Below are 19,638 nucleotides of genomic sequence, written 5' to 3' on the forward strand. Positions count from 1 at the left end.
AACCATACCGAAAGAGAAGCTACTTGGGAGTTGGAAGAAAAGATGCGAGCACAATACCCTTATCTCTTTGAAGATCATGCATAGCCAAGTTTCGAGGACGAAACTTCTCATAAGGAGGGAGGGACGTGAGAACCTGAAATTTCCAGTAATAGCAGCAGCTAGCAAATTTCAGCAGAAGCTAACAATTCAAGCAGCAACTTAGATTTCAGAAGATGGTATTTTTCCAGCAGACAAAATCCAGCAGCAGAAGAGTTCAGTAGCGAGATTCTAGCATATAGCTACTGGTTCTGCTCAGGACTTGTAACTGAAGCATTTAACATGGAATAAAGGCTGTTAATGGCAGATTATGGTCATTAATTGGAAGGCTAACAGTCAGATTTTGGCCTATAAATAGCACCCTCAATATCTGAATTGATGTTACCAATATCTTGAGTTATCACTTGAAATTAGAGCTAAGAGAGTGCATTTTTCGAAGTTGTAAAATCCAGTAGCGAGGCAAGCAGATTTCCAGACTTCAACCGAAAAAACTCTAGCAAATTACTGTAAGTGAGCTTATATATAAATATCTTGAAATCCGTTTGATAGTTCTGTTTTAAAGTTCAGTTTCTGTATGTTTGATTTCTGATATATGATTTGAAGCACTGAAACTCCCAAGTGAACTAATGGTAGGAATATATATTCTGAACATTTCTGAATTCTGATTCTGATTCTGGCCTCACCCCTTAGAGGAGAGAACATATAGGGGACTGATATCAGTTTAGCCATGAAATTCACTAACGTGCTCAGTGCTTATTAATTCTGATTTCTGTTCTGAAACCTGTAAATTCTGATTTCTGATTTCTGTTATGAAAATACGAGTCTTCTGTATATTATTGTATTACTGTTTCTGTTGAAAACGATTTCGAAAACTGGGAGTTATTCCCGCCCCTGCATACTGAGTGACTATCATATCACTCACCCACCAAACATATCTCAGATAAGAACGAGGAAGAAATATTAGAAGAAAAAGAGCAGATCCAATTCTGGGCTGGTGAAGAAGATTATTATTCTCAGTTTATGTTATGTTAATTCCGCTGCATCTGTTAAGACAATGTTATGTCTGTTTTTACATTTTCGCTTTAAAACATCAGTATTCGAGTTGTAACAGACAATTGATTTATTTCGTATTATGAGTAAAAGACTGATTTCTGAATTCTGTACTCTGAGGCTTGTTGTTTTCGAATGTAAATTTTAGAGCAACGCCGGTGTCAACCAACCTCCGTCTCGGGGCGTGACATCTCATGTCTCAAGAACAATATTATTCGATTTTATATTGATATTCTTCAAGAATATATAAATTTTTTAGATCGTGGGTCAATTGTTCATCAGGAATATTGAAAGCTTTTAAATCGTAAATCATGTTCCTAATATTCTTCTGGAACATAGACATATTTTTAGCTCTTAAATCATGGATTTGGCTAGAATATCAAAATGAAATGGGGTTGTGCTAGTTCAAGAGTATTAATATAAAATAAAAAGTTATGTTACTTCATGCGCATCAATATAAAACTAAAATTTGTGCTATTGAAAGCATCAATATTATATTAAAAATAAATATTGTGCTACTTCAAATGTATATAAATAAAGATTAAGAATTATAACTATTAAAAATTTATACCTCAAAGAGCACTCGTGCTGATAACGTCTTATAAATGTAATATAAAACTAGATAAAGAAAAGAGCGAATATAGAATATAAACGAGCAAAAACTTGTGTGAGACGGTCTGACGAGTCGTATTTTGTGAGAAGAATATTTATTTGGGTTATTCATCAAAAAATATTATTTTTATGCTAAGAGTATTACTTTTTATTATGAATATTGGTAGGGTTGACCAGTCTCACAGATAAAGATTTTGAGACCGTCTCACGAGAGACCAACTCATATAAATGAGAGAATTGAATTGTTTCTTATTTTAACTAAACACCTCTATTTATAATGTAGAGAGACTGTTACATAAAAGGAAGATTATAATTAAATCAACTATCTAAATATCATCTATATATAAGGGCAAAAAAAATTGTTTTAGGTCTCGGAATTTTCTAAATTTCAATTTAGTATTTTATAATTTTTATATTTATATTACAATCTATTCCCAATCATCAATTTTTTTGGGTCCAAGAGCTTACAAGAGAAGTCAAAATGTGTTAGGTTTGTCTGTCTAACTCGTTCCGCCACATAAAATATGTGGGTTGACAATTGCTCTACCCGTTAAAATGGCGAGACAGGTTGGCGGCTCGCACAATGGTAAGTTGAGGTGGGTTGAGGGCTCGTCCGTTAGGCCAATCACCTAAAATAAATGAATTGGATTGAGTTGAAAATTTTTCAACTTACCAAAACAACGGGTCGAAATACCCTACTAGCTCGTTTTGACATTTTAACTTGCCACAATATTGATGCGTAATTGCCTTTCCAACACAAATTACGTCTGATAAATTGACAACGGCTGACTTATTTGCATTTTCGTGATCAAAGTTTCTCACTTAGTCGTTTTCGTCTCATATGGTCAAATAAATGATTGAAGTTGAATTATGCAAATTTCATAAACGGAAAAAATTAGTATTTTTAGCTAGACAAAATATTCAAGTAATCTGTGCTTGACTTTTATGGGAGTTCATATTTAGGTAAAAATATTATTGCATTACTTGCTTTATTTTGAGGAATTTTTTTGTTAAAGATCTCAAGAAATGGTAGGCAAAAAATGTTTTTTGATTTCTGATTAACAATATACTGAACCTATAAAATTTTCTGTGATTTTATTTCACAATTATTATTAAATTATGATATTTGAATTGATATTCGTGTAGATAATGATTAGAAGTGGGATATTTTATCATAAAAATATAAGTATATTTAATTAAAAAATATAGTACAGCGAAATAGTATTTTTGGAAATTCCAAAAAAAATAGATTAAACAGAATGATTGTGTTAATACTTAATATGCAAAAAATGACAAAAAATATTCCTCTGAAAATAATGAAAATGATGTAATACTATTTTTGTCTTCGTTATTTAGAATAACCAATAGATTTGGGAAATATCGTATAACCAAAAAAATGTATTTCTTTTTTACTTGGATATACTGAATTTGATAAATTTAAGTTTTGAAATCAAAGAGTGCAAGAAAATATGTCCTAAATAAAGTAGAGACGAGTTTTATAGTTAAAAAATAAATATTGTAAAATCAAACTGACAAAAGTCTAAATTTTATATAAAATTTTAAAATATCTTATTTGATATAATATCATTTATATATGAGTATGTCTCTTGTGAGACAGGTCAACCCTACCGTTATTCATAATAAAAAATAATACTCTTAACATAAAAAATAATACTTTTTAATGGATGACCCAAATAAGAGATCCGTCTCATAAAATAAGATTCGTGAGATCGTATCACACAAGTTTTTGTCTTTATTATATTTTATGCTGCTTAAAATTTGGCAATAATATATACAACAGCTTCGCTAAATAAAACAAGAAATAGCAGGTGTAAAGTAACGACATTCGTGCCGTGTTTCCTTACAAGGATAGGTAGTTGGCAATTGGCATGCAAAAATAATATCTGAAATAAATTGGTTTTTAATATTTATAATACATAATAAAAGCTGAAAAATTCGATATGTGCAAGATAAAATTTAATGAATCCAGTTAACATAAATATTTCGAGATACAACACTGATTAAATATCTCGATTCAAATATATATATATATATATATATGCAACATAAATATTTTTATTACTCACACACAACTTCAAATTAAAATACATTTTAAAATATAATATTCACAAAACAATCATCCAAAACCCACACTGAAATTTTAAATATATCAAGTCAATATTGATTAAAGGCTTCAATTTTAATCATATTATATATATGAGATAGATACCGCGTATCGCATGAGTAAAATACTAGTTATATATAATTATCTTCAATCCTGGTCAATCCAACGGTTCTTAGGTCCAGGTTCCCCTCTATAACAAATCTCAGCCGCCGAATTCCTCATGCAATAAAAAATCCTTATGACTTAGCTTATAGATTTTTAAATAAATTTTTTAACGAACTTTAAACAAAAAAGGAACCTTTTTTGTAATATATCGCAAACAGTACTAGCAAGTTGAAATTGTTTATTCTTGTGAAAGGACAAAACTAATGCCTTCATGAAATTTTAATAAAGGTAAAAACTTATGTGAGACGATCTCAAGAGTTGTATTTTGTGAGACGGATATCTTATTTGGGTCATCCATGAAAAAATATTATTTTTTATGCTAAGAGTATTACTTTTTATTGTGAATATCGATAGTGTTGATCTGTCTCAAAGATAAAGATTCATAAGATCGTCTCACAAAAGACCTAATCTTTTATAAAATAATCACAAAATGACTACATCATCTCAAACTTTTTTTTTAAAAAAAAAATTCAAACTTTTTTTTTTAAAAAAAACCTACAAAACACCATAAAATTTAAAAATGACATGAAATAATATATTTTATATTAAATATAATCATAAGTTATTTCTAACAACAAAATGTTTGCATAAAAAATAATTTATTAGCATATTACTGGTAATAATAAAGAGGAGTGAATGATTTAAAAATTTGAATATTAAAAACATAATAATCTAAATATTTTTTGAAAAGCAAGAGCATATTACCATGGCATATTTCGTAAAGTTGCCATTCAAAATGAAAAATCACAACTAATTTTTTTTTTATGCATACAAATTCATATTTATAATATATCAAATCTATTACATCAATAAAATGCAGAATAAAAACTAACATTTGCACATGAAAAAAAGATAGTATTCCAAGTAAAATTCTTTTTTCCTCTAATTCCGATATAATAAAATTCCACAAACTAATTTCATTTGTCTAATCAAAACTCAAATGTCAACCAAATTCCAGTAGTTTAATTCACTGTCTGCTCCACCAACTGTTCATGTGTACATATATCCATGTCTATATATATACATCGGTCTGGATTGAATTTACTTTCATACAAAACCCATTTCGCAAAATCCAAGAATTCCCGTTTATATATACATATATATTCATCTGGCTTGAGAAAGAACAAGCAATTCACAAGAAATAAATAGAGCTAGGGCAAATTCTCGAGACACTTGCATGATTACACAGGTGGATATGGCAGAAGAATTTCAAGTTTGCAGCGCGAACTGGTGGAATTCGCCGAGAAATCTGTTCGGTTCCTCGCCATGTTCATGGGCAGTCAACGACTTCGGAAACTTGGGGTGGCCGAGTAATTGTGATGAACCGGTGATGGACGTGAATAAAACGGTGATATCAAGCGATGACTCCGCCGGTTCAGCTTCCGATGGTAGCTGCACTACTTTTCCAGATGCTCCAAAAACTCAGCCGAGAATTTCAAATGGAAGCTTGTCAATTGATTGCTGGAATCAGGATTTTCTGTAAGTTTTTGCTTTGATTTTTTAGTGACCAACTTCTTGCCCTGCTACTGGAAATTCAGTAGAACTCTTGAAAAAAGTTGGGATTTTTTGATTTGTTTTGTTTGTAATCATCTGCAGAAGACAGTCAGTTGTCCAAGTTTTTCATTTGTTTTCTTCTTGTCATCTTGCAGGCATGAAAGTGGGAGATCAGAGAAAAATTATTCTCAAATAATGAATTATCGGCAAGAAAACTGGATCAATCCCAAGAATTTCTGTGAAGATTTGTCCGGCAACCCATTCAAACAAGTGAATCAGGATTTTTCTATACATCATCAGCCATTAAATTCCACCGCTAATTCCATCGAATCATGTGCTGCAACTTGCGAAGAAATACCTGTCAACTTTCCCCTAAATCCATCTTCATATAGCTACACTTCATCCTTGATGCAGAATTTGTTGGGCCAAGATAATCCTCAGCCTCACGTATTATCTTTCTTAGATGACCAGGAGATGAATTATTTGTCGGAAGCAAACTATGGAATGAATCAGAACGAACTATTACTGTCCAGTTTGCCTAAATCTTCTTCCATGGTGATCCAGCCATCAAGGCAACAGCCTGCTAATCATTTGCCGTTCAGTAACACCACCACACGCTTCTGGAACGCCACTCCACCTTTCCGCAATGATTCGTCCAACTTTATCCCTTCCACAAACTCCCCAATCCTTCCATCAATTCACAACAGCATAAAAAATAACATCCCAATTAATATTAGTGCTGCAAACAATCACGAAGGAGCCCGAGACGTAGCCTCGATGGCAAAGAAACAAAACAGCAGCGAACGGGCCATAAAGCGTCCCCGGATCGAGACTCCATCACCATTGCCAACCTTTAAGGTACAGTAAATAGACTCGATCATACTCAAATTTTGAAAAAAATTTAATGACATCTTTAGTCTTCTTCTTCTTCTTCTTTTTTTTAACCACTGTTTCTTGCAAGAAAACGGATGTTAACTTCCAACTTTTTCGACAGGTCCGAAAAGAGAAACTGGGGGATCGAGTAACCGCCCTCCAGCAGTTGGTTTCACCTTTCGGGAAGGTAAATTATTCCATCTTTTTTCCACATTTCAACAGCTTTAATTAATATTTTATATGTCCTTTTTAGATTAACTGAAGGTTTATTATCCTTTCAGACTGATACAGCATCAGTTCTGCATGAAGCAATTGAATATATCAAGTTTCTCCATGATCAAGTCAAGGTATGATAGACCCTTACAATAACTTACTCAAAATGCTTCATTATTGCTCTTTAATTACACTCTAACTCAGATTTTTATACATACTTTTGTACGCACTCACTTACAGGTATTAAGTACTCCATATTTGAAAAATGGAGCTCCTCCAGTACTGCAACATCAACAGGTAAATCTAGGAATAAGATGACTTAAGTCCAATTATTTATTTTTCCACTCAATTTGCTTTAAGGCCATATATATGAAAATGCACGAAACCGATGATCTTTAACAATAATATTATATAATTAAAATTTTTAAATTTAAGCCGTTCGTGGTTATAGCTTCAGCATACATATTTCATGCAGGCCGCGGGTTATAAACCTAAGGATCGAGAAGGGTTAAAAATAGATTTAAAAGGCCGAGGCCTTTGCCTGGTGCCGATATCGAGCACCTCCCCTGTTGCTGCTGAGACTACATCTGATTTCTGGACACACACATTTGGTGTCAGCTTCAGGTAGAGAAAAGAAAATTAGGCCAAGGAAAAAACCACTGATTTTCTGGAACAAGACTGTATCTTAATTTCTATCCGTGAAAACGCTGGATTGAGAGAGAACGCAAAAACGAATCCCAACTTGTTTTTGTCTTTGTTTTTGTTTTGCTTTTTTTTTTTCCTCCAAGAATTCAAGACCGGAAAATAATGGAAAAGATAAGAAAGAGGCGACCGTCCGTGGAAGACAGCCAATTCTGGGCCATATCTTGTGTAGGATAGCAAATGATGAATTGTAATATAATATGTATTAAGAATTTAAGATTGATCGAAGAACAGGAACAGGTGCTAAATTAAGCTATAGATTAATTAGTTTAGGTATAATAATACGAGATAGAGCTAAATTTAGCAGATTATATTAGTGGAAGCTTTGTTCCTGTTTCTTTATTTTATGTAGTGCTTCAGTTCCACGAGCTTTAATTTATTCAAAATTATATATATATATATATAATATTATAGAAAGAAAGAGGATCGACGTCGATGGAATTCTTGATAATTTATTTAATTTTATAAACGCAAAGCGATCTTATAAATAATTGTGTTTATTACTCTTCAATTGTTTTTTTTGGTGGCGGAAGTTAGAAAGCCGTCCTTTTCGGCATGTTTTTAGTAAGGGTTTCTTGTTGGATTAGGTATATTGTGAAACAATTTCACGAATCTTTACTTATGAGACGGCTCAACCCTATCGATATTCACAATAAAAAGTAATACTCTTAGCACAAAAAGTAATACTTTTTCATTGATGACCCAAATAAGATATTAGTCTCACAAAATACGACCCGTGAGACTGTCTCACTCAAATTTTTGTCTAAAAATTAATACTCTTAGCATAAAAAGTAATACTTTTTTTATGGATAATCCAAATAAGTGATCCGTCTCAAAAAATACGACCCGTGAGACCGTCTCACACAAGTTTTTGTCTTCTTGTTGCCAATTTAACATCCATTTTACTAAATTGATTAAGGTTGTTTCATATTAATTTTTGTGTTCTTGTCTTTACTAAGATTGAGATAGTGGCACTATATAATATCAGTTCTAAAACTCGAAAAGTATCTTAAAAATTTCCATGAACCAGACAATTTTGTTTCATAAATATTGAGGCAGTTCTTATTACAACAGATAACGAGAATATAATTAAACACTCGGTTCTACCTCTCAAGTCTTAACATGTAACTTATTGTTATCGATTAATTAACAATTTTTAGTCCATTAATTTGTATTTATTTCAATTTTAGTCTTTTTCATCGTCGTGTTAACATGACATCAGACATATCAGCAATGTGTAACACTATTTCAGTAAGTTTTGATGCCACTTCACCATTTTCGGTGTCAGCCTCCTCATCATCTTCTGGTGTAATGTCAACACTCGAGGTGGAAACGATATTACAAATTATGGACTCCTCCATGAGATGAAAACCAACATGACTAAAAATGAAAAAAACACGCAAATTACATGAATAAAATTGTTATTTTTCCCAATAAAAATGGAAGCTCGAGAATAGAAATGATATATGGTCGCGATGCAACATAATTTTATCCTTGATCAGAAATTATATGATCAGTACTAAAACTGACTTTCTTCTTTTTCTCCAATTTCATTCTCATGCAAAGAGGTTGCAAAGTACATTTGAGTGACATGCAAAGAGGAGCAGAATTATTCTTGGGTTAGGGTGGGCTACGGTCTCACCTATTTTGTTTTAAAAATATATATTATTTTTTTCTGCCTCGTGTTAAAAATTAAAAAATAAAACAGCCCCCACAAATCACACTTTATTATTGTCTATTGGCTGATTTATTATCATAGATTCTGAAATTATACGGAATTGATGTAAAATTAGACAGCTCTAAAATTATGCAAAATATTTAGTTGTGATTAATTTGAGTTGCGATAATATTGGCTTATAATGTATAAATTTTCAAGTTTAAATTTTTATCTTCAAAATTTACTGCTACAAAATTTGGGAAAAATAATCAATTGGTTGAAATATTTGAGAATTATTGAGAAAATTGAATAATTATTATATTTGGAAAATAATTCCTTGTTGGAAATGTTTGACACGATTGGATTTTTCTAGCTAGGTAACTCAAAGAGTGAAGATGAAAAACTATCAAGTTATTTTTTTTTGAAAAGCAAACATCGATAAGTGAGGGACAAACATCAATTACATTATAGGGGTGAGCAAATATAGGTTTAAACCAAAATAATTGAGCGAACTGAATTAATTTGAAAAATCGGTTCAGTTTATTTGGAAGTTTGATTTTATTTTTTTAAAATATCGGTTAGTTCAGTTTGATTTCAATTTTTAATATATAGTTTCGATTTGGTTTCGGTTTTTAATATATAGTTTCCGTTTGTTCGGTTTGGTTTTGGTTTTAAAATATTGGTTTGTTCGACTTACGTAGTAAATTAAGTTTGGTCGGTTCGGTTTGACAAAAAAAATTCGGATAATTTAATTTTAGAAAGTTCGGTTCGTTTTAATCGAATGTTCACCCCAATTATCATATTGTCTACTAGGGACGGAGTCATCCCCACATATTTTTGAATCCTGACTCTATCCTACATGCAGGGAATCAGTCAACAAACTGAAACAGAAACGAGATATTTCAAAACAAGGGTATAACAAAAACAAATATTCCCAAATTATGATAGATTGAAATGCACCATTCCTTTTATCAGACTTCTAGAAATGAAACCATGTATGATAGATACATTGTAAAATATATACTTCAAAAAAAATATATTGTAAGAAATTAAATAATTTCAGGTATCCATCAATTGAAAAGCCATCGAATATATTTACACGAATTTACAATGTAGAAAGTTTTGGAGAATAAATCTACAAAAATTTAATAAGTACATGCAATCTTTGTACTTTGAATAATAAAATTTGGTACAGCTTAGTCAGGACGCCACAAATATTAATATTAATTGTCAGATGGAGACAGATTAAGAGAGCTTATTATTATTATTATATACATTTTTAAATTAAAAATTAACAATATCAAACAAATTTTGACCCCAAATTATGAGCAGAACAAGATGCTGTATGCTAAAGTAAAAGGTACGGCCGGGAATCACTTTTTACATTTTGGGTAAAAAGTTTTCTTGGCGTCTTTAAGTCTAAAGTGACTAAGAAATAAATCATATGGCAGGATGCTTTTCTCCAACTGTTAAAATCCCGGATATGTGTAGCAGATATTATTTTGAACCGGAATAAGAAATAAAAAACTTCGCCAATTTAAGTTTTTTTTTTAAATGTGATGTGTATGATCTTTAAACTATATATTAAACATAAAAATTCCAGTGAGATTGTTACACATGTCAATTTTGTGAGACAAATATTCTATCTGGTCATCCATTAAAAAATAGTACATTTTTTGACAAAAATATAACTTTTTTATTATAAATATGAGCAAGATTGATCTGTTTTCAAAATACCTACTACCATTTTCGTCAAAAAATTTTGGTTAACTGTTGGCATAATGACACTATCTGTCTAGCAAGCTCCAATATAACTTTATAAATGTGACAATATCGATTAAGGGGATCATCGTTGAGCTACAATAGCGCGGTTCTTGAGATATTGTACATCGATGAATTAAATCGAGTTTGATTTTTAAACTAAGCGGAAGACACTCAAAATAATTATTCGTAGAAACTGATTAAACATTTTGTAAAATATTTAAAATATATTCAAGCTAAATGAGTAAAAATATTTTGATTGAAGCATTTTATCAAACAATTAGTATGCAATATTTTGGTATTTGAAAAACACATAAAATGCTTCAATAATGTATCCTTAAAATAATGGAAATGATAAGTAAATGCAATAAATAAATAGATACGAATTTGTTTATGGATGTTCGGAGATTAACAACTCCTACGTCACCCATTGGAAAAGATCCACTAGAAGACTTTGATTTATACAACACCTTGTAAAAGCCCATTTAAACTTAGAACTTATCTCTTGCCTAATTGAAACTCCTAGCACACTCTCGATTGTAGGCCGTAACCTCAAAATCCGCATAATTTTTAATGTCTCATATGCCAAGACCACAAATACAATCTTTAATGTCTTTGTGTGAAGACTCACTCAACTAATCTTTGAAGTCAAACTCTCTTGTATATGTTTGAGTGATTGTATGTGAGTAATTTATTCTTTACGGTGTACATCTCAAATGTATCTTCACACAAGAGCTTATGCTCTTAACTAGCAGATTTCTTCATGCTAACTGCCCATGCTTTGAATCCCCTTCAAAAGCTCTTGTTGGATCTTCAAGATATTGTATTTATGGACTCCAACAATGATATATACGTTAGATACAAGAATATGATTGTTTGGAAAGTTTATGTACTGTTTCTGAAATTGCAACGGTCAAATTCGCCTTGCTGGACATTTTCCCGAGCTTAAACTAGTCAACTGGTTAAGTTTCAGCTGGTCCGGTTCACTTCAGTTCTAGTCTGGTTCAGTTCAACTGGTTCAGTTCAGTTTCAGCGGGTCTGGTTCAGTTCAATTGGTTCAGTTTCCTGAAATCAGCCTAGCTAATTTCAGTTTGTACAGAACCAGTAGCTTCATTGTCATTTATCAGTATCTTAAGCTTCGATTCAGACTTTGACAACTTAATATGATGTTAGGATCGATTAGGGGGTAATCGTTGAGCTCCAATAGCTCGGTTCTTGAAATATTGAACACCGATTAATTAAATCGAGTTTAGTTAAAAACCAAGCGGAAGATAGTCGAAATAATCCTTCGTAGAAACCGATTAAATATTTTGTAAACCATTTAAAATATATGCAAGTTGAATGAGTAAAAATATTCAGTTGAATCATTTTATCAAACACTTGGTATACAATATTTTGATATTTGAAGAACACATAAAATGCTTCAACAATTCATCTTTAAAAACAGTGAAAATGATAAGCAAATGCAATAAACAAATAGACACGAATTTGTTTATGGATGTTCGGAGATTTCAAACACTCCTACGTCACCCCTTCTTCCCCTTGGGAAGGATCCACTAGAAGACTTTGATTTATACAACTACTTGTACAAACCCATTCCGGAAGGGCAGCACCCAACTAGAACCCCTAGCACTCAAGATTGTAGGCAACACCTCACAATCAGCATATTGTTTAATGTCTCATATGCAAAGACTACATACACAAGTTTATTGTCTTTGTGCAAGACTCACTCAACTAATCTTTGAAGTTCAACTCTCTTGTATATGTGTGAGTGATTATGTGTGAGGAATTTATCATTTACAGTGTATATCTCAAATGTATCCTCACACAAGGGCTTGTGCTCTCAACTAGCTGATATCTTCATGCTAACTGCCCATGCTTTGAATCCACTTCAAAAGCTATTGTTTGATCTTCAATATGTTGTATTTGTAAGCTCCAACACTGATATATACGTTAGACACAGGAATATGACCGTTGGAAAGTTTCTGTACTGTTTCTGGAATTGCAACGGTCAAATTCGTCTTGCTGAACATTTTCTCGACCAGTCAACTCTGGTCAACTGGTCAACTCAACTGGTCAATCAGTTCAACTGGTTCAGTTGGACCGGTTCAACTGGTCTTCAGCTGGTCTGGTCCAGTTTCAGCTGGTTCAGTTCAGCTGGTCTGGTTCAACTAGTCTTCAGCTAGTCTGGTTCAATTTCAGTTGGTCAGCAGCTGGTTCAGTTCAGTTGGTTGGTCAGCTGGTCAGCAGTTGGTTCAGTTGGTTCAGTTTTAGCTGGTGTGCTGAAATCAGCCTAGCTGATTTCAGTTTGTGCAGAACCAGTTACTTTATCGTCATTTATCAGCATCTTAAGATTTGACTCAGACTTTGACTTCTGAAGATGATTTGTAGATCGATGGTCTTATCTTTCCAACGCATACTGAATCGCTTCATTTCGATAACCGAGCTGAGAGATATGACCAAAATACCGCAGATGCTCAAACTCAACTGATTGCTGTTTTCGTGTGATCAGTTCGGTAATTGAGCGATCAGTTAGACCATGATAACATCCGATTTTGCCCAACTGACGTGCAATACGTTTGTTCCAAATTGAGTTTTCTAATCAGTCCAGTTGGCGGATTGTCATTTAGAACATCCAGTTAAGAGATATCATCAAAAAACCGAAGCTCGCCAGAAATTCAGTTTGTGCAGAATTCAGTTTTAGTTTGCTTCTTGTGTTAACAACTTCACACTTGAGTAAATATGTTAGAAACACAATAAAAAGTTTTGCTAACATCAAAATCAAGATTGCGAACTTGAAAAGTTCCAACAATCTCCCCTTTTTTGAGGATCACAAAACTTGGATAAACAATCAACTCAACTAACATATTTCTCCCCCTTTTTGTGTGAATCAAAAAGTCATATTTTCAAAACATTTTAAACAAAATTTTCTCCCCCTAAATATTTAAAAATAATAACTCCATTAAAATTTTATTGAGTTCTCCCCCTATATTTTTTAAATTTTGAAAATTATAAAAGAAGAAGGATAACTGACCAATTTTCTCCATGGCTCATTTTCTGCTGCAGCACATATGCTCTGCCTTCAACGAATAAACTGTATATTCTCGAGCATAATTAGGCTGCAAATTTTATACCGTTGTAAACCTCTATGAGTCTAGTTTGCAACGCAAAAAATGGTTCGTCATTTGGACACTCGAGCAAGGAGATATGCCATTTTTCCTACGGTCGCTGCAAGCTGCGCGAAAATTCAGTTTTGCATATATATGTGTAAAAAATCTGAAATTTTCGAATTTTAAACATCAAAATCAGTTTCAATGTTCTTTCAAGAACACCCGCTCTGATACCAATTGTTAGGATCGATTAGGGGGGTAATCGTTGAGCTACAATAGCTCGGTTCTTGAAATATTGAACACCGATGAATTAAATCGAGTTTGGTTAAAAACCAAGCGGAAGATAGTCGAAATAATCCTTCGTAGAAACCGATTAAATATTTTGTAAACCATTTAAAATATATGCAAGTTGAATGAGTAAAAATATTCAGTTGAAGCATTTTATCAATCACTTGGTATACAATATTTTGATATTTGAAGAACACATAAAATGCTTCAACAATTCATCTTTAAAAACAGTGAAAATGATAAGCAAATGCAATAAACAAATAGACACGAATTTGTTTATGGATGTTCGGAGATTTCAAACACTCCTACGTCACCCCTTCTTCTTCCCCTTGGGAAGGATCCACTAGAAGACTTTGATTTATACAACTACTTGTACAAACCCATTCCGGAAGGGCAGCACCCAACTAGAACTCCTAGCACTCAAGATTGTAGGCAGCACCTCACAATCAGCATATTGTTTAATGTCTCATATGCAAAGACTACATACACAAGTTTATTGTCTTTGTGCAAGACTCACTCAACTAATCTTTGAAGTTCAACTCTCTTGTATATGTGTGAGTGATTATGTGTGAGGAATTTATCATTTACAGTGTATATCTCAAATGTATCCTCACACAAGGGCTTGTGCTCTCAACTAGCTGATATCTTCATGCTAACTGTCCATGCTTTGAATCCACTTCAAAAGCTATTGTTTGATCTTCAATATGTTGTATTTATAGGCTCCAACACTGATATATACGTTAGACACTGGCATATGACCGTTGGAAAGTTTCTGTACTGTTTCTGGAATTGCAACGGTCAAATTCGTCTTGCTGGACATTTTCTCGACTAGTCAACTCTGGTCAATTGGTCAACTCAACTGGTCAATCAGTTCAACTGGTTCAGTTGGACTGGTTCAACTGGTCTTCAGCTGGTCTGGTTCAGTTTCAGCTGGTTCAGTTCAGCTGGTCTGGTTCAACTAGGTCTTCAGCTAGGTCTGGTTCAATTTCAGTTGGTCAGTAGCTGGTTCAGTTCAGTTGGTTGGTCAGCTGGTCAGCAGTTGGTTCAGTTTCAGTTGGTGTGCTGAAATCAGCCAGCTGATTTCAGTTTGTGCAGAACCAGTAACTTCATCGTCATTTATCAGCATTTTAAGCTTTGATTATGATGCCCCCAAAATATTCCACCGCGCTTGAGTTTTCATCCCGAGGGCCTTAAACGTAACCCGTCGAGCACGACTTGTCCGAGTTCGATACCATCTATAAACGAGCTCAGCCGTTCTTCTTGAACACATCGGTCGAGCTCCAAGCCCAGCCGCACCCCTGAGGACCGAGCCTTGATGCTCGGTCGAGCTCTGTCACCAGTGTAGGGCTCGGCCGAGCCCGAGGTAGAGCTCGGCCGAGCACCGAGGGTAGTGCTCGGCCGAGCACTAGTGCTCGGTCGAGCACGAGGGTAGTGCTCGGCCGAGCATTAGAGGCCGAGCCCTAGTGTTCGGCCGAGCACTAGTGCTCGGTCGAGCACGAGGGTAGTGCTCGGCCGAGCATTAGAGGCCGAGCCCTAGTGTTCGGCCGAGCACTAGTGCTCGGTCGAGCACGAGGGTAGTGCTCGGCCGAGCATTAGAGGCCGAGCCCTAGTGTTCGGCCGAGCACTAGTGCTCGGTCGAGCACCAGGGTAGGTCTCGGCCAAGCCCCTGTGGCCGAGCCCTGGTGCCCGGCCGAGCCCTAACGCTCGTCCGAGCCCGGGTAGCTGAATCACACGTATCCGAGCCCAATCAGCGCTCAGAGCAGGGTTCTGTCAAGCACAGATGCTTGTGACATGAATCTCAGGCCCGAGCTTGTTCCTATCCTAAGAACTTTGTCACATGTCAAAAGCGTGAATAATCTTTAAATAGGCTAGAATCTCGCCGTATGATTAGATGTGATGAGGAATCCGGCCCGGACTGGTAGTGATGGGAGAAGAATTTAATTTTATAAGGAAATTTACCTAAAATAAACTTCGGCACGGTATGGGAAGAAGTTCTCCCAACCACTATAAATACCCATATATGTTTCATGGTTAAAGGGATGAAGATATTAACTTCCAACTATCACATCTTTCCATTTCTCTGTTCCTAAATCCGATCAAAAGGTCGAAGTGGTCGTGTCGGAAAAATTTTCGACACCTCCCAGTACCCATTAGTCTGTATAAACCGGTGGTGCTCCATCCGCTCCGGTTCAAACATTGTTGATCTGAAGCTCAAGCTCACCAGACTGGACCCCGGGAAAAGTTGGTATCATCAATTGGCGCCGTCTGTGGGAAACGTTGAAAGAGAAATAAGATGGCAAGTACCAGGAGTCGATCGGGAGAGGACAATCAACCAACATCCAACATGGCAGAACTCGTCCGACTGATCACAACGACTGTCGAACAGGTCTTGGCCCAAAGACAAGACAACAATCCTCCTCCAGGAGAGGATCGTGAAGCTCAGAGACAAGAGATACAAAGATTAAGGGAGGAGATGGAACGTCTTAGAGAAGAGAGGAATGCACCCCCTCCTCCACCCCTTCTAGCTCGGGGGATCCCTTTCTCGACCGAGATATTAGCTGCCGAATTGCCTCAAAATTTCAGATTCCCTAACGTCGGAGAATACGATGGCTCGGGGGATCCGGAAGAGCATCTACCCCGATTTGAGAACGCGGCGTTACTGCACCAGTACTCAGACCCGATCAAGTGTAGGGTCTTCCTAACCACTTTGGTCAGATCATCCCAACAGTGGTTCAATTTGCTTAGGCCAGGGACCATCAAAACTTTTCAAGACTTCGGAAGAGCTTTTCTCCACCAGTTTGCAAGCAGCAAGAAGCATCCCTTGACGGCTCTGAGTTTATTCAATGTTAAACAACAAGAACAAGAGAGCCTACGAGATTTTGTTAAGAGGTTCAACAAGATGGTCATCGATGTTCCCTCGGCTACCCCGGATATACTGATTAGTGCCTTTACACAAGGGCTAAGAGGTGGTGATTTCTTCAAATCGTTAGTAAAAAAGCCCCCGGCTACTTTCGAAGAACTCTTGGCGAGGGCAGAAAAGTATATGAACGTGGAAGAAGTACAAATGGCTAGGAAGAGTGAACCAAAGATCTCGGCCAAAGCTATGCGAGACGTCCGATCCACCGACCTCACGCCAAGGGTCGGACGTTTCGAACCACCCACGTTGCTTGGACAATTCGCCTCTTACACACCTTTGAAAGTCAACAAAGCCCGAGCATTGGAGCTATGTGCTGAACGACAACTCATTCGAAGACCTCGGAGTAGTGACAGAGGACCTCGTAACCCCAGGTCAGAAAAGTATTCCGGATTTCACAAGGATTATGGTCATACCACTGATGAATATCATCATTTGAATCAAGAAATAGAACGGATCATCCAGAGAGATCCAGAAATGAAAGCGATTCTGGCCAGTCCAAGTGGTGGGCACCGACCCCCTAAGAGAACTCGGGAGGAAAGTCATCCTGAAAGGAGAATGGCTCCGAATCAAAGGGAAAACTTTCAAAATGCTAACCCAAATATGCGGAGGGCAGAGCCTCGGGAACAACCACTCCCGCGAGGGGTAATTAATATGATATCGGGTGGGCCTACAGACGGAGACTCCAACCGGGCCAGGAAAGCTAGCAGCAGAAGATTGGAGAACATGGAGATTAGCAGCACTAGAACATGGAGATTAGCAGCACTAGAACATGGAGATTAGCAGCACTAGAACATGCTCAGGACCAATGATCACTTTTGGACCCGAGGACATGAAGGGGGTGGCCGACCCACATAATGATGCATTGGTTATCCGAGCTATGATCGCCAATTACGAGGTCGCTCGTATCTTTGTGGACTCCGGAAGTTCTGTCAACGTTCTGTTTAAAGGAGCAATGGATCAGATGGACTTGGGCGAGTACACGGTAGAGCCTATCTCCACGGCTTTGTTTGGATTCACGGGGCATGCAATACACCCCCTTGGAGTCGTCAATCTCTTCTCTCTTTGGGAAGTGGGGATACTAGAAAGACCCGAATTATCAACTTTGTGATAGTTGATGCCCCTTCGTCGTACAATGTTATTATGGGGAGACCAGCCATGGCCGCTTTCATGGCAATTGCCTCGGCACTTCACCAAAAAATCAAGTTCCCTGTCGAAGAAGCGGTAGGAGAGGTTAAGGGAGATCAGAAGACTTCTCGAAAATGTTATGTGGAAGAAGTAAGGGTTGAGCAGAAATCGGTTAAAATTGAACATCCAAGTCGACCTGAATCTAGGGGACTCGATCAACTACATCTAATCGAAGAAGCAGGGGAGGTTATTTGGAAGACGTGTGTGAAGAGCTTATCCTAAATCCCCCATTCGGAGTCGTGAGGATAGCTCGGACCTTGGAAGGGCCCTTGAAAGAACAATTGGTCCAGTGTTTGGAGAAAAATAAGGATGTATTTGCTTGGTGTCCGGCCGAACTCCAAGGGGTTAGGAGGGAGGTGATGGAGCATAAGTTGAATGTCTCGAACGAATGCCGACCTGTGATACAAAAGAAGAGACAATTCGGGCCCGAGAAAGACGCTATCATCAAGGAACATGTGCAAGATTTATTAAGAGCGGGACACATTCAAGAAATCTATTTCCCGACATGGTTATCTAATGTGGTCTTGGTTCCTAAGTCGGCTGGAAAATGGCGGATGTGTGTGGACTTCCGCGGCTTGAACCGGGCATGCCCTAAAGACTGTTATCCTCTCCCGAGGATAGATCAATTGGTCGATTCCACGGCAGGGCACGAGCTCCTTTGTTTCCTCGATGCATATCAAGGATATCACCAAATTCCCTTGGCGGAAAAGGACAGAAGCAAGGTCAGTTTTATCACATCCGATGGGACATTCTGTTATGTAGTAATGCCATTTGGGCTAAAGAATGCTGGCGCTACCTATCAGAGGCTTATGGATAAGGTCTTCAAAAAGCAGATTGGGAGGAACGTTGAAGTCTATGTGGATGATATATTGATCAAGTCCAAGGTCGTCGACAAGTTTGTGATGGATCTGGATGAAACTTTTCAGACTCTGCGGGAATACAGGTTGAAGCTGAACCCTAGCAAGTGTGTGTTCGGGGTTCAGACGGGGAAGTTTTTGGGGTACATGGTGACTCGCAGAGGCATTGAGGCTAATCCAGAAAAAGTGCAAGCACTATCCTCTATGGGTTCTCCTCGAAACATCCAAGAAGTGCAGCGATTGACAGGAAGGATCGCCGCTCTAGCCCGATTCATATCTCGATCCGCAGATCGAAGTTTCCCATTCTTTAAGGTACTTTGGAAAACTAAAAATTTTGAATGGAATGATCAGAGTGAGAAAGAATTGCAGGAGCTGAAAACTTATCTTAGGGAACTCCCTTTCCTGAACAAACCCGTCCTGGGAGAGGAGCTCTTCGTGTACTTGGCAGTCACTCCTCAGGCTGCGAGTTCAGTTCTAGTCAGAAGAGATGATGCAGTTCATCAGCCAGTCTATTTTGTGAGTCACGCTTTAAAGGGGGCAGAGCTCAATTATACTACTCAAGAAAAGTTGGCCTTGGCCCTCGTCATCATGGC

The 19,638-nt window shown here is 36.5% G+C and overlaps 2 protein-coding genes across 3 annotated transcripts; both read left to right on the forward strand.

Annotated features, from left to right (window-relative positions):
- Positions 1 to 4,946: 4,946 nt before the first annotated feature.
- LOC142533079 (transcription factor bHLH112-like) lies at positions 4,947 to 7,665 on the forward strand. Of its 2 annotated transcripts, none has more exons than XM_075639703.1 (6): positions 4,947 to 5,467; positions 5,647 to 6,340; positions 6,477 to 6,542; positions 6,637 to 6,702; positions 6,809 to 6,865; positions 7,044 to 7,665. In XM_075639703.1, exons 1-6 carry the CDS (start codon positions 5,166 to 5,168, stop codon positions 7,194 to 7,196), a joined length of 1,338 nt encoding a protein of 445 aa, XP_075495818.1. In that variant the 5' UTR covers positions 4,947 to 5,165; the 3' UTR covers positions 7,197 to 7,665. The 2 variants fall into 2 exon arrangements, with proteins under 2 accessions (XP_075495818.1, XP_075495810.1); XM_075639695.1 differs by having other exon boundaries at positions 4,953 to 5,467; positions 5,638 to 6,340.
- Positions 7,666 to 16,379: 8,714 nt separating this feature from the next.
- LOC142537782 (uncharacterized) lies at positions 16,380 to 17,783 on the forward strand. Its single transcript, XM_075643277.1, has one exon. It carries the CDS (start codon positions 16,380 to 16,382, stop codon positions 17,781 to 17,783), a length of 1,404 nt encoding a protein of 467 aa, XP_075499392.1.
- Positions 17,784 to 19,638: the final 1,855 nt, after the last annotated feature.

This window comes from Primulina tabacum, chromosome 2 (genome assembly GCF_025594145.1).
Source record: "Primulina tabacum isolate GXHZ01 chromosome 2, ASM2559414v2, whole genome shotgun sequence".
NCBI lineage: Eukaryota > Viridiplantae > Streptophyta > Magnoliopsida > Lamiales > Gesneriaceae > Primulina > Primulina tabacum.